Source organism: Nicotiana sylvestris, chromosome 1 (genome assembly GCF_000393655.2).
Source record: "Nicotiana sylvestris chromosome 1, ASM39365v2, whole genome shotgun sequence".
NCBI classification, from domain to species: domain Eukaryota; kingdom Viridiplantae; phylum Streptophyta; class Magnoliopsida; order Solanales; family Solanaceae; genus Nicotiana; species Nicotiana sylvestris.
This window is the reverse complement of record NC_091057.1, coordinates 171,118,202-171,133,340: the sequence shown is the minus strand read 5'-3', so window position 1 is coordinate 171,133,340 and position 15,139 is coordinate 171,118,202. Positions and strand designations below refer to the sequence as shown.

At 37.5% G+C, this 15,139-nt stretch overlaps 2 protein-coding genes across 6 annotated transcripts; one reads left to right on the top strand and one right to left on the bottom strand.

Moving 5' to 3' along the window:
* The first annotated feature begins 4,789 nt into the window (after positions 1 to 4,789).
* LOC104237883 (oligopeptide transporter 4) lies at positions 4,790 to 11,223 on the top strand. Its single transcript, XM_009792108.2, has 6 exons — positions 4,790 to 5,308; positions 5,932 to 6,029; positions 8,463 to 9,026; positions 9,358 to 9,610; positions 9,951 to 10,133; positions 10,609 to 11,223. Exons 1-6 carry the CDS (start codon positions 4,805 to 4,807, stop codon positions 11,221 to 11,223), a joined length of 2,217 nt encoding a protein of 738 aa, XP_009790410.1. The 5' UTR covers positions 4,790 to 4,804.
* On the bottom strand, positions 7,352 to 15,040 carry LOC104237880 (uncharacterized). 5 transcript variants are annotated; one of them, XR_011406201.1, is made up of 10 exons: positions 14,705 to 15,040; positions 14,213 to 14,314; positions 13,911 to 14,070; positions 13,624 to 13,806; positions 13,014 to 13,148; positions 12,632 to 12,714; positions 12,307 to 12,400; positions 11,992 to 12,115; positions 9,441 to 10,153; positions 7,352 to 7,863 (listed from the first exon to the last, which is right to left on the bottom strand). XR_011406201.1 is itself a non-coding variant. In XM_009792106.2 (9 exons), exons 1-8 carry the CDS (start codon positions 14,944 to 14,946, stop codon positions 12,026 to 12,028), a joined length of 1,089 nt encoding a protein of 362 aa, XP_009790408.1. In that variant the 5' UTR covers positions 14,947 to 15,040; the 3' UTR covers positions 7,352 to 10,153; positions 12,021 to 12,025. The 5 variants fall into 5 exon arrangements, 1 of the variants encoding a protein (XP_009790408.1); XR_011406200.1 differs by having other exon boundaries at positions 7,352 to 8,840; positions 12,021 to 12,115; XR_011406198.1 differs by having other exon boundaries at positions 12,021 to 12,115.
* Positions 15,041 to 15,139: the final 99 nt, after the last annotated feature.

The following is a 15,139-nucleotide window of genomic DNA, read 5'->3' as shown; positions in this document are numbered from 1 at the left end:
TTGCACTTCTTCAATTAATTTTGACAATCCATCATATAAATGTTTTAGTGCAAAGGCTGACTTATGGATATTAGACTCCGGGGCATCACACCATATGACTTTTAATAAATCTCACTTGCAAAATATAGTAATCCTACCTTATCCTCTATTGGTCAAACTTCCAAATGGTTACAAAGTCAAAGTAAGTGAAGTTGGAAGTGTATTCCTGACACCTGAAATTATCCTGTACAAAGTTCTATTCATTCCATCGTTCAAATTTCACCTAGTGCCTATTAGTTCCTTAGTAGTTCATTTGAAATATATTGCATCATTCTCAGATATTTCCTGCCTACTGCAGGCCCCTTCACTGAAGAGGCCTCTGGAGATTTGGTAAGTTGCTGGATGGTTTGTATTTCCTTTGCTCGAAGTGCCTGAAGAAAGGTAGTCTCAAACAAAACTGTGATTCTTCTTGTCTTTCCTTTCACACTAATGATGTAAAAGGTGTACACTGTCTATCCCACTCTTTCAATCTTCCAATTGTAAATAGTTCCATTTACAATAACAAGAATAAAGACAGTTATTCTGCTTTGTTTTCTGATTCATCTCCTACTGCTAATCTAGATGTGTTGTGGCATTTAAGACTTGGTCATGTACCCTTTAGTAAAATGAGAGGGATTCCTACTATACCTGCAACTTTTTCTACTAAACAACCTTTCATATGTAATATCTGTCCCATGGCCAGACAATCCAGACTTTTTTTTCCCCAAAGAACAACTGAAACCACTGCCACCTTTGAAGTGCTTCATGTAGATCTATGGGGACCCTATCATGTAACCACACATAACAATTTCAAATACTTTCTAACTTTAGTAGATGACTACAGTAGGTCCACTTGGACACATCTCCTAAGCTGTAAAAGCAATGCCTTGCAGATAATAAAGGCTTTCACAACCATGGTAGAAAATTAGTTCAAAACAACTGTCAAATGTATAAGATCTGATAATGGTTTAGAATTCACCAGCAATGAAGAAACCTCTTTCTTTCAATCCAAAGGAATTAATCACCAAAAGACTTGTCCATATACACCACAACAAAATGGGGTGGTAGAAAGGAAATACAAATATCTACTTGAAGTAGCCAGAGCAAAGGAAATACAAATATCTACTTGAAGTAGCCAGAGCACTCTTTCAATCCAAACCGCCATTGAAATATTGGGGAGAGTTTATTCTTACAGCAACATATTTGATCAATAGACTTCCAACCATTCCCCTAAAGAATAAATGTCCTTTTGAGCTCCTATATAAAAAGAAGCCAAATTACTCTCACTTGAGGAGTTTTAGGTGTCTGTGCTACCCTACTGTACCAAAGCCTTTCAGAGATAAGCTTGAACCAAGAACCAGTCCACATGTATTTGTAGGGTATCCTTTTGGTACAAAGGGGTACAAGGTATTAAGTCTGGCCACTAAGAAAATACACATTTCCAGAGATGTTTCATTTCATGAGTCAATCTTCCCCTTCACTCTTAACTCCACTACATCTGATATTCCATCTGTCTTTCCCAATACACCATTCTTTGAGAGTCCTCCTGATCACACTGACATCCACTTGTCTCACAACATTAGTAACAATGTCAATAATCAGGAAAACACCAATCCTCTAAGCTCTGGCACACCACCTGTTGCTTCCTCACCTGTATCCTCTGTACATGAATCCCAAATTCCAGTAGAACAACTACAAGATGTGGTCTCATCCCAACAGTCACTAACAGAACCACTAGGCTTTAGAAAATCCAATAGGGAACACAAACTACCCTCACATCTGAATGATTATGTTTACAAAATACCAAACCTAAAATGCACCACTAATTTTTCTTTGCATGCCATGTTCTCCCATAACAACCACATTATGTCTGATGCCCTACATCCTGATAGTCAGCACATTGTAGAGAACATTTGCAATGATAGAGAACCAACTTCATATGAAGAAGCTGCTATATATCCTGCCTGGCAGAATGTCGTGCCACAAGAGTTTGAGGCTCTGTATGCTAATAGGACATGGGATCTGGTTCCTTTACCTGAAGAAAAACATGCCATTGGGTGTAGATGGGTGTATATAGTTAAACATAGGGCAGATGGTAGTGTGAAGAGATACAAAGTAAGGTTAGTTGTTAAAGGATACACTCAACAAGCTGGTGTAGATTATATAGAAACCTTTTCCCTAATGGTCAAGATGACCACTGTGAGGTCTCTCATTGCCATAACAACAAAGAAGAAATGGCAAATTTCACATCTGGATGTGAATAATGCATTTCTCCATAGAGATTTGCATGAGGAGGTCTATATGCAGACTCCTCCAGGCCTTGAAGTACCTTACCCACAGTTAATGTGTAAGCTGAATAAGTCTCTTTATGGTTTAAAATAGGCCAGTAGGCAGTGGTATGATAAACTAACTGAGGTGTTATATTCTAGAGGGTATGCACACTCCATGCATGACTATTCCTTGTTCTATAGAAAACAGAATTCCTCCATTGTCTTTATAGAAGTGTATGTAGATGATGTGTTGCTCACAGGGACTGATTCTGAAGAAATTGATCAGCTTAAGGCCTTCTTACATGATAAGTTCAGAATCAAGGATTTAGGACAGCTGCACTACTTCTTGGGGTTGGAGATTCTCTATAAACCAGATGGCATTATTATTTCCCAAAGGAAGTTTGTTTTGGACTTGTTAAAGGATTATGTGTGTCTTCACTGTCCATCCCTGACTTCCCCTCTTGATTCCACAACCAAATCGAAAACTAAAGAAGGAGCACCATTGTCTGATCCCACTTTCTACAGAAAGTTGATTGGCAAATTGAATTTTCTCACTAATACCAGACTGGACATAGCATATGGGGTCCAACATCTTAGTCAGTTTATGCAAGATCCTAGGGAGCCTCACTTAAAGGCAGCTTATCACATGTTGAGATACTTGAAGGGAGATCCCACTATGGGCCTTTATTTCAGCAATAAAGATGATCTTTCCCTGGCTGCCTACTGTGATTCTGATTGGCAGCTTGCCCAGACTCCAGAAGATCAGTGTCTGAATATATTGTGTTCCTGGGAGGAAGTCCAATTAGTTGGAAATCCAAGAAACAAGAAACCATCTCTCTTTCTTCAGTAGAGGCAGAATATAAAGCCCTTAGAAAAGTTGTTGGTGAGCTTGTTTGGTTGTCCAGGCTGCTTGAAGAACTTACTGTGTCAGTCAATTTACCTATACCTGTTCATTGTGATAGCCTTTCTGCTCTACACATTGCTAGGAATCCTGTGTTCCATGAAAGGACTAAGCATATTGAAGTTGATTGTCACTTTGTGCGCACCAAGCTTCAAGAGGGGCTCATTTCACTACATCATGTTGGCACTGGCCAACAACTTGCAGATGTACTCACTAAGGTTCTTACTGGGATCAAACACTACTCCGTACTTAGCAAGTTGGGTGTGATTTCCTCACATCCAACTTGAGGGGGGGGTATTGAGAATATAGTCATGAATCAGTAATCAGTATTGTATAGCAGTGTTGTATAGTATTTATTCTTGTACTGGTGCTGAGTCAGCACTACCCTTAGTTAGTAATTAGTGGTTAGTTTTACAATAGGTTAATTGTATACATATAGTGAATAGCGTCAGATATTTGGTGGTTGGTCAATGTTCATAATTTCAGTTTAATCAACTTTAACAGCTTCTCATTTCCTCTCATTTTTAATGAAAATTATAAAATAAATACATTATTTGAACCAAAACTACTGAGTTCGGATGAATCTGTAGCCGACATTGTGGCTCCGCCTCTGCATACATGGATACAAGGTACCATGCTTAAAGTATATACTCTCCGTTAATGCAAAAGTCAAATATTACTCTTGCCTTTTTACATATGTTATTGGTCAACTGGACCTTACAATTGCAACTGGAACTCAAAAGTCTCTCGCATGACCGATAGCTCATATCCATCCACTTTTAGCAGAAATGTTTGAGGTATGATGACTGTCGCTTATGGTTGTTACTTGTTAGTCAATGAGATGAGAAAAATACAACGTTTTATAGAGCAAAAACATGCATCCAAAAGATGATTGTCAATGTCTTTTGTTATCTCTTTGTCTAAAAGTAAATGAATACCCAAAATGCCAAAACTACAAAAATATGATCTCTTGTATTTATCTTTATTTGGTCATCTTCCTTTTAATTTTTTTTAATACGAGTAGTGTTCAAAGTTCAAACTAGGTCGACCTCACCTCAACTATCCTAGTTGGGACTCAGGATTTGGCAATCGTGGGGCACTATGATATTCAATATAAATTTATCACTACTCATAAAGATTGATATGAGGCCTATGCTAATATCTGACGAATATTTGGAGACATTTATATTTTTTGCGGAAATTTTCGAATGCCGGTAACCCATTAGATTATAGTGTTGGTCCGCCTCTCTATTTGATATATGAGCACAAAACATTAAGCAAATGAAAATTAATTCCTGTTGGAATTTGAATATTGACGTCCACTGGAAATAATTTCTAGATCAGACAGTAGAATGCTTTGTTGATCCTCTTATCTTAATCAACTAGTCTGCTAGTCAACGCTCTGTAGCGCAAAATACCCAAAATAAAAATATCATTTCGTCATATATTCACACTCTACTTGTCCTAGTAGCCCTGAATTTTAGCGTCGAAAATGGTAAGTCAATTCCAGCCCATGTTGTTGAATTTAAAAAAATGCATCCCCATGCATTAAATAGGACCAATCCTTGCCTTTGTACTCTAGCTCTCACATTCTCTTTAGCCAACTTGTTTCACAATGGGAACTTACCGGCCAGAATCACCACCGTACCCCGCCGGAGCCGCCGATGACGACGACGAATCACCGATTGAAGAAGTCCGGTTAACGGTGACCAACACCGATGACCCGACTCTACCCGTATGGACATTTAGAATGTGGTTTTTGGGCCTTTTCTCTTGTTGTTTACTCTCTTTTCTCAACCAATTTTTCTCATACCGAACAGAGCCATTAGTCATTACACAAATCACAGTTCAAGTAGCAACTCTTCCAATTGGTCATTTCTTAGCTACCGTTTTGCCAACGACGAAGTTCCGGTTGCCTGGATTTGGATCCAGATCGTTTTCACTGAATCCCGGCCCGTTTAACATGAAAGAGCATGTGCTTATTTCTATATTTGCTAATGCTGGAAGTGCTTTTGGGAATGGTTCAGCTTATGCCGTTGGAATTGTGACCATTATCAAAGCTTTTTATCATAGGAATATATCATTTTTAGCTGGTTGGCTTCTTATTATTACTACTCAGGTAAGAATTTTCACATTATCTAATATCTATATATTATTATGTGACATGCAAAAAGTTTAACTAATATACTCTTGACGGGTTAAATTACCCGAATAGTGTTAAAATTGTTAGTATATCATGAGCTCATATTAAATGGGAAGTGTAACCATTTACGTAAAGATTATTAGGGGAGAAATTCAAAAATAGTCAGATTTACAAGTGGTCGTTCAAAATAGCCCAGTTTCAAAAGTAATCGAAATTTAGCCACTTTTCATGTAAAGATAAATCTGAACGAAAACACTTTTCAAAATCTGAAAAAATACTCCAGCATAATATACTGGAGTTCTAGTATAATATACCAGTCCAACATAATATACTGGAGTTTGGAGCACCGGTGCTCCAGTCTCTAATATATTATAGTGGAGCCAACACAGTATACCGGTCCAGCATAATATGCTGGAAGTTCATACACAGGTGCACCGAACTCCAGTATATTATGCTGGACCGGTCTCTGTTGTAGCAAAATAGTGGCTATTTTCCATTGACTTGGTAAATACTGGCTATTTTTAAATGACCAGTCCGAAAACTGGCTAAACATTGCTATTTTTACGATTATAGTGAGTTCGTAATTTGTCGTTTTGCAGGTTTTGGGATATGGTTGGGCTGGGCTTTTAAGGAAGTACGTAGTAGAGCCCGCGCACATGTGGTGGCCCAGTACTCTGGTTCAAGTTTCACTTTTCAGGTAACGTGCAATTATATGCCAGAAATTATTTATATTCAGTAGTCGAAAAAATATATAAAATTTGTATAACTTTTGTATATAACATATAAAATGTATATATATACAAAAAATATATATATATTTTTTTTGGTTACTTTGAGAGCGTCATTTTCCCATTTATGATTTGATAAGTTCCATTTTGTACTACTTTGCCGTTTTGGGGTACTTCTGAAGCAGTAGAACAAGATTAGTTCAATAGATTAATTAGTCCTCAAGTGTAGGAGAACAGCTCTTTTAATCTAATAGAGACTACTTGTTTATTGGCATCTCAAATTAATTTATTCACTATACCTTTTTTCTTGTGAAGTCGTGCTTCCATCCCAAACTATTTGATCCCTCTCCCTTGCGCAAAAAAATCTCGTTCACAATGATCTATAACAATTCTATATGAACTAATAGCTCAACTCAAAATTTTCTTAGATCTACTCTATTTACAAAGGTTATTATCTAGATAAAGGGAGTAGCTGATTCTACATTTGTTATACCATGTGCTATCAATACTTTAAAAAACACAACTCTCAAGGAAAATGATCAATAATTATTTTTTATTTAAATAAGACAGATGATGGACAGCATATGGTTCCCTAGTAGTAAGACCCTAATAGCCTAATAGATCTTGCCGACGGCCGACCCCAAGTGTCATGGAACTCAAAACAACGGCACACACCGAATTTTTTTGCTTTTCCTCCGGAAACAATATAAATATTTATGTTCTTCCTCAATATCTATTCAAAACAATTTAATAAATTTTGGATCCGCAACAACTTATAATTCTTTGCACAAGTAGCATAATGCAACATATGAGAACACATCCCCATAAATGCATTTTGGTCCCTCAATTATTCATAAAGTTTATTTTTGATCCTTGAGATATTTAAACAACACAATTAATCTTCGTTAATCAAAATGTGCTTTATAAACTCTTTATGTAGGGGATATGTTTCAGACAATTTTTTAGAATTATATTACGCTCATATATGGAGTAATATTATTTAACATAACACGTGGATAGCTAAATGGTAACAGTTGGAATAATATATTTCTTAAATTTGTGGAGATTCATAAGCGGAAGGATATACACATTCCAATCAATTGAAGATTATATTTGCTTGACAAGACATATAGCACAAGATCAACATTGAAATTCGTCAATAATTGAGGGACAAAATACAAAATATTTGCTGGCCCTGTAAAATTACACGTGAATACGTGATAACAAGATAGCTAAAGAGTCTTTTCCAGGTAGAGTATTATAATCAACCACAATCACCACACTTGCAACGTATCAGAAAAACCAGAATCTGAGAATAACTGATGGATGACAAACCAAACAGGAAACAACTTACAGGCTACTAAGAAAAGGGGGTGGCGCATGTCAAAGAGAGAATTTTACATTTGTACATTGAATATTTTCATAGTATTCACAGTTGGCTGTTAGTAGAATCAAACTTTTTCACAATGTGTTCGATTTACAAACCTATGCATACTGAAAATTTTGCATGATAATATTTCAATAGTGGGAAGGAACTTATGATGTAATCTGAAGCCATCCCTTTACCTTCGCTGTTGAGCGCCATTCATAACCAAGATGGTCCACCTGCTGACATCTCTAAGCTGAATTAGAAGATTAAAATAGGCTCCCAAATTCAAGTCATTACAGTCCAATTTAGCTCTAGTCTAACTCCATCTACTTTGCATTGGAGCAAAGCACATTGATTCCCTTAATGGTATAGCACATATTTAGCAATGACCTGATTAGTGTCATCGAAATGCCACAACCAGTCCAAAATCCTACCTGAATCATAAAACCAAGTCAAACATCTGCAAGTTTCACAAACTCATCTTCTTGATAAATATCATGCAAAAGAAACAAGAACACAGCCTTTCTTTTTGTAGGATGGATTATTGGCAAACCATTGTTTCACAGTCACACTTCTACAGTTAAAGCTATAAGAATCTCCCACTTGGCTGTAAGTTTTTTCTTTTCTTTTTGTGATAAAGTACTCGCACATGCATGTAACTTAGTTTCTATCTACTGCTTATCGTGACAATAGCTGGAAAAGAATGTCTAGTATCTCTCTTCCCTTCACCCTCTTCCCAGGAATTCCTGACCAGACGAATCACAAATCCAATTTTTATTTTAAATTTCCCATAATCATTTCGTAAGTTTCTATTCAACAACTTCATCTCAATCCCAAGCAAGTTAAGGTTGGCTATATGCATCTTCATTATAAGTTTTCTATTACTATTTCAAATTTTCTCGTTCATTTCAAGCTATCTGATGGTTGAAAAGCTTTTCTCCAGCTGTGCTCTCATATAAAACAACTGAGATGCTTTTCTTTCTCAAACGGATCAAAGGTGCAGAAAATCATTAACACAGATTGATCTTTGCAGGGCCTTGCATGAGAAAGATGATCGGCGCATGTCACGAGCAAAATTTTTCCTCATTGCATTAGTATGCAGCTTTTGCTGGTATCTAGTACCAGGATATCTCTTCTCAACGCTCACGAGCATCTCATGGATCTGCTGGGCATTCTCCAAATCAGTGACAGCTCAGCAAATTGGATCAGGCATGAGGGGCCTTGGACTTGGAGCTATAACCCTGGATTGGTCTGCTGTGGCATCCTTCTTGTTCAGCCCCCTCATCTGCCCTTTCTTTGCCATTGTCAATGTCTTTGCAGGGTACATGTTGATAATATACATGGTGATCCCAATAGCATATTGGGGGTTTGACTTGTATGGTGCTCGAAAATTTCCCATTTTCTCGTCACACTTATTCACAGCACAAGGTCAGAAGTACGATATATCAGCCATCGTGAATGACAAGTTTGAGCTAGATATAGGAAAGTATGAGGAGCAAGGGAGAATACATATAAGCATGTTCTTTGCTCTCACTTACGGTTTTGGTTTTGCTACTATAGCATCCACTCTTACACACGTGGCATTGTTCTACGGAAGGTAAAACACACGCTAACTATATCAAGACACAGTACTACTATTTTGTCAAATTTGCTCCTTATGTTTTACGACCTAGAGCCCAGACAAGGAAATTAAAATATACAAGTAATTTTTTAAATGAAATATACATGTTTTATCATCCCAAAAGTTGATTTGTCAGTCTATTTTAACCTTGTCCAAACTTTTGACACCTCAACTGCTACATATTTACGGCTGTTTAGCAGCAACTTCCATAAATAAATGGAACTATGAATATGGATGAGAATTATTTGTTAATAACTACAAAAGTCGTGGTAAAGGATTGTCTTTATTGTCTACTTGCAATGTGTAGGGAAATCTATGAAAGATTCCGTGCTTCATACAAGGGAAAGGAGGATATTCACACAAGACTTATGAGGAAATACAAAGACATACCTTCTTGGTGGTTTAATGCATTGCTTCTGGTGACGCTCACAGTCTCCCTAATCCTCTGCATTTTCTTGAATAACCAAGTTCAGATGCCATGGTGGGGGCTTCTATTTGCAAGTGCTATTGCTTTTATCTTCACGCTTCCAATCAGCATCATAACAGCTACAACAAATCAGGTGATAAATCACACACATTCAAACCTATATTTAGACCAACAAGCATGTCTTGCCTATCCGATTGATTAGCATGCTTGAACTGCTAGTCTGTTATCCTGCAAAAGCTATTTACATCAACCTTCAAAAGAAATCTTACTGTAGATTTGTTGGAGCTTATAGAAGCTGTAAACACCACTAAACGACTAACATTCGCTCTTTGTTTAACATACCAATATGCCACAATCAGAATCTGATACCTTAAAACTAATTGGATTTATTACAAGAAGAAATCCAAGATCATCACCCTTGTTATTTCAATAGAGCTCTTTCCAAGCTTCTTATTTATGATGCTAATTTGCAGACCCCAGGCTTGAACATAATCACTGAATATGTCATGGGAATTATACTACCAGGAAGACCAATAGCCAATGTGTGCTTCAAAGTCTATGGGTACATGAGTATGTCACAGGCTGTCTCTTTCCTCAGCGACTTCAAACTCGGCCACTACATGAAGATCCCACCTCGATCAATGTTCTTGGTTCAGGTAGATTCGCTTTACTGTTTCTGCCAATAAATTGGAAATACATCAGTGATTTACTCAGAGCTTCTGGTATACAGTAGAGATTAGCACTAGCATTTTCCTAGGTAGAGAAGCCACAATGGAGAAGCTTCTCGATGTCTTAAAAAAAGCACGGAAAGCACCAAAGAACATTTACCTCACTTTTTAGTAGATTTTACCCCAATCAGATGCATGCTAAGTTATGTGTGCAATGCTCATTAAAAGCAGCTATAAAGGGTAGAATCAATAGAGCATACAAGTAAAACAAGTAATACAAAGTTAGGATTTCATAATCTATCAACATGCACAAGAATTTAGCAGTTTATCTCTTTCATCTGGAAGTATTAAGACACGTTACTTAACAGGCTTAGTTGATGTTTTCCAGCAACTAGAATAGCAGTGTTCCACAGTAAATTCCAGAATAAAAGAATATTTTTCATTCTTGTACGTTAAATTTCAGTTTTTAGGAACAATAATTTCCGGAACTATCAACATATCTGTGGCGTGGTGGCTGCTAAACTCCATCGAGAACATATGTCAAGATGATCTCCTCCCACCAGACAGTCCATGGACATGCCCAGGAGATCGTGTGTTTTTTGATGCATCAGTTATCTGGGGTTTGGTCGGACCAAAAAGGATTTTTGGATCTCTTGGGAACTACAGCTCCATGAACTGGTTCTTCCTCGGAGGCGCAGTAGGACCTGTTATAGTGTGGCTCTTGCATAAAGTATTTCCAACAAAATCATGGATTCCCCTGATTAACCTTCCAGTTCTTCTGGGAGCAACAGGTGCCATGCCACCAGCAACACCATTAAATTATAACGCATGGGTAATAGTCGGCACAATTTTCAACTTCTTCATATTCCGCTACCGAAAGCAATGGTGGCAAAGATACAACTATATCCTATCCGCGGCGCTGGATGCAGGAGTAGCTTTCATGGCAGTCCTACTATATTTCTCATTGGGAATGGAGAATAAAGGACTGACTTGGTGGGGTACCAATGGGGAACACTGCGAATTGGCAACTTGTCCCACAGCCAAAGGCATAGCTGTTGATGGGTGTCCAGCTAGATAACTGGATATATTTAGAACAATTTATATGTATTTAAGGGCCCAAAATTATCTCTATCTTCTCTTAAATAGTATTCAGAAGTTACACGCCTAGATCTGGAAAATCATCATCACTTTAATGCATGTTCAGGTTCTCTGTACTATTTCTCGCACCTAAATTCTCTCTTGTAAGTAATGACATACATTCTCGGAGAAAAAAGACGGTCACACTCTTCTAATATATTCAACTGCAGTCGCATTTGCCATGGAAGAAATTAAATGGTTCCCCCTATGGCTTCTCCACTTTTGGTTATAGAAAAGAAATTCACACACTTGCGATCCGCAAGATACTCTCTGAGTCTGAAAGCCATTACACACCCATCAGTTTGAAGTTGAAAGAGGAACACTACACGGTAATACTTTCATGTGAGGGAGCTACCACAAGCAACTCAAAATTCACTAACAAGGTTTTACTGAAAGCAATTATGAATCCATTACTCTAAAGTAGAGGAACAACTACCAGATGCATATAGACAGCCCTGTGCTACCAAACATTATTTGGCAGCTCATTCCAACCATTAAAGGGCAGGATGATACAGCACTAATAGGTAAGAATGGAAATCCTTTTAAGTGTGAGATGAAGACAACACTATTTTTATTTCTTTGATAATTCCATGATTTCAACAGGTATGGAAAAGCCTAAGCAAAATGATTACACTGAGAGTGCATCTATCTCAAATAAACATTTAAAAGGAATGCCAACTGATACCAAGATTATTCATAGAATCTTAACTATGAAGAGGATGGGAATTCATATTGTACCCCACTCAAGATGAATGCACTGCGAGCCACTGGTTATACTCATCCATCCGAATTATAAATGAGCTGGAACTAGGAGAACCACCTCCACCATATGCCTGCATGTTAAAGAAGCAAATCATTTGTGGGTATGAAAGGTAAAGAGTACGAGACTGTGTTTGTATGTGGGAGGGTGGCCGGGAAGAGCATAGCTGGTAGAATAATTTTCACAGTTAGTATAAGGAGTCGCTGTCTCGCTTAGTGGTGAGGAATATTTTCAAGATGAAGAGAAGTGAATCATGATGCACACCTTGGCAACCTCTGAAGTATCAGTAGCAGCATCTACAGTCCTCAGGCACATCTTGAGATTCTTCCGCTGAAGGTATATGACTGCTCCTATAGGCCTGGTGTATACTTAGATTTAAAGTAAATGCAGCTGTTCTATGTACAAATTGAGGTAAAAGCATCAAATAACCTCAGATATGCTCTCTTCAAATAAATAGTCATGAATGTGGATCAGAAGCTTTTAACTTTTGACTGAACTTGAGATCTTTCTGGTTGGAAAACAAAGTTAAAAGGTCTCGCTGCCCATGCACCACGTTAAAGAAAAGAAAAAGATAAATAAACATAGAAACCTGAGTCCAGCTAAGGCACTTTTCTTGCTCAGTTCCTTGCCAATTTCATCACTTAAGTCTGAATTTCCATCAGCTCTAATCCCCTAAAAGATAAAACAGAATTTAGATACTCAACTTAGTCATCTAGAGAAAGGGAAACAAAAATTACAATTATAAACGAAATAGATGTAATATTGCTAAGCATGAATAACCTGGAATATGGAACACCTATAGAAGATTGAAACAAGTCAAGCAGACAACTGTACAACATGTTATGAAGAGCTGAAACAAAGTATTCTAAACCCTGACATACATTCAGCTGTGCTCTCATGGACTTCATAGTATATTGATTGTTATGGATTTTGCCAACATAAAGAAAACGTCATAAAGAATTATTCTTTACCAAGCATTCACCATAAAGTCCTCTCCCCAGCCGAATTTTGAAAAACTTATCCAGCAACTTCTGTGCAGCAGCCAGTCTCTTTGAAATATGGGAGTTACCATTAGCAATCAAATCGCCAGTGGTAATCCCCATTAGCTGTTTTAGGAAGTAAAATAAAATTATTACTGTTATACTTTACTGAGGAAAGACATATTATGGGAACAGGAATGCAACATGAATTTATCTAGTTCATTCTCTATCTGTGCAATAAAACAGAAAATCTACATAGCATCAAATGCGTACTTTACTATCTCCGGTAAAAGAAAAGGAAAAGTGGAAAGCTTATTATACCAAAAGAGACTACTGCATTGCACATATTGCTTTGAAAAAGGCCCTTTGGAAAAGCGAAATGTATGCAACCCTCATCAAATATGGCTGTGGGAGTACAGCCATGAAAAATTGATTACCTCCTTGATATCATTTTGCAAGGGAAAAGAGACATACATCTAAGTTTAACCGGAAGGTATTATCCACAGGCGAACTTTAATCGCAAAGATTTACAGCTGTTTAAGCAAATTTGTATCTCTTAGTTGTTGCACGTTTCACTCCAGAAAGAGAATTAACTGCGAACCTGTTCATACATATGTGGATTAGTGATGCAGTTTAGTTTTGAACGCCACTGGCTGATTCCAATCCCAAAGGCTGTAATATCAGGCAAACTCCACCTGCAAAGATCTCCATCCTCAATATATTTCAGAACATTTTTAACTTGATCTTGAAAAGTATAGTTTAGCAAGCTGACAGCATCACCCTCCTGTGCATTAAACAAACAATATATCACCACTTTAGGAGCTAATCGCTTTGAAAAACAATCTAGCCTAAAATAAGTATTGTCAGGGAGCACACAATAGAATGTACCTTATTGGATCCAACCTCTGAAAGCCTAGAAGAGAAATGTTCATAGACAGCAATAGAACTAGATTTCTCGAGGTTGACATGAAATGCAAGACTCCCATCAGAACTTTGATTCAAAGGGAGCTCCAAAAGTGCCGACTTCCGGTGATCAAACCCTACTATCCTAATTAAAATTTAAAAAATAAATCACTTCATAGCCCGTCTCCAACTTCCAGAACCACTATCAAAGTCAAAACCAACAGCCCAGCTACTCAGCTAGCATCTGAAGAAATCTGTATTTATTAGAAAAAGAAAAAGAAACTAACTGGCATGAGGTCCGGCGAGCAAGCTCCACTGCAAATCCTTTAGGACCAACAAAATCAAGAAAATAGCAATTCTGCAGCCCGTCAATACACAAGTCTTCAACTCTATCAAAAAAGAATTACAAACAAAGGACAAAATTACATGACGTGTTGAAATAAATAATAAAAGGAGACTCCTGGGCAAAATTACAGATTCTATTATTCTTTTAAACTATGAGCAAAAGCAAACTCCTGCTATTACTTCAGTAATTAAACCTGCCTGCAATGCAAATGACCTAGACAAAATAGCTTAGCTCAATTAACCAAACTCAATCAAGAATTAGTTAGGATTGATTATATGATTCCTCTTTATTCATTTTGCTCTGTCCAGGTAGTACCTAAATGATTCATCATAGTTAAAACTAATTTCTATATCAATTTCCAGCATTCCTCCTCCTTTATTTCGTTTTTACTAGCAACTGAGGTTTGTGAAGCTCCCAGATGTCGACTAGGTACCTGAAGGGTTCCACGGAAGAAAAAGGCAAGACGAGGTAAGGGAGGTTGAGACGAGAGTGATAGAGGTGAGCGAATAGCGCAGCAAAAGCTCCGGAAAATGAAGGATAATTGTAGAGGATGAGGTTTGGTATTTTGTCTTCCGACGCTTTAGCCAACGCTTTAAATGCCGCTTGTGACCTGAAGCACCGAATTAACGGCGACGCGAAACCGTAACTCCGGTACCGGCAAATTGACAGGGCCATTACGCCGTCGCAAGAGCGGCTAATCTGGACTGAGACTGGAATTTTTTTACCCGAATGTGCACGTTTTGCTCAATAATTACGTGGTGTGTGTTTGTTTTAGGGGTTATTTTGTGAACATATATGTCACATTAATTAAATGTACAGTGACATTTTATAATGACAAAAGAGCCCCTTGCTGATGAGCAGAAAAAAA

Bases quoted from the DNA above. Each gene is read 5' to 3' on its own strand.
- LOC104237880 (XM_009792106.2), bottom strand. From the start codon at position 14,946: ATGGCCCTGTCAATTTGCCGGTACCGGAGTTACGGTTTCGCGTCGCCG. The intron at 14,071-14,212 runs GTTAGTTTCTTT...AATTTTAATTAG, and splicing joins GCTCGCCGGACCTCATGCCA to GATAGTAGGGTTTGATCACC. The intron at 12,715-13,013 runs GTAAAGAATAAT...TTTATCTTTTAG, and splicing joins GACTTTATGGTGAATGCTTG to GGGATTAGAGCTGATGGAAA.
- LOC104237883 (XM_009792108.2), top strand. From the start codon at position 4,805: ATGGGAACTTACCGGCCAGAATCACCACCGTACCCCGCCGGAGCCGCC. The intron at 5,309-5,931 runs GTAAGAATTTTC...GTCGTTTTGCAG, and splicing joins TTCTTATTATTACTACTCAG to GTTTTGGGATATGGTTGGGC. The intron at 10,134-10,608 runs GTAGATTCGCTT...GTTAAATTTCAG, and splicing joins GATCAATGTTCTTGGTTCAG to TTTTTAGGAACAATAATTTC.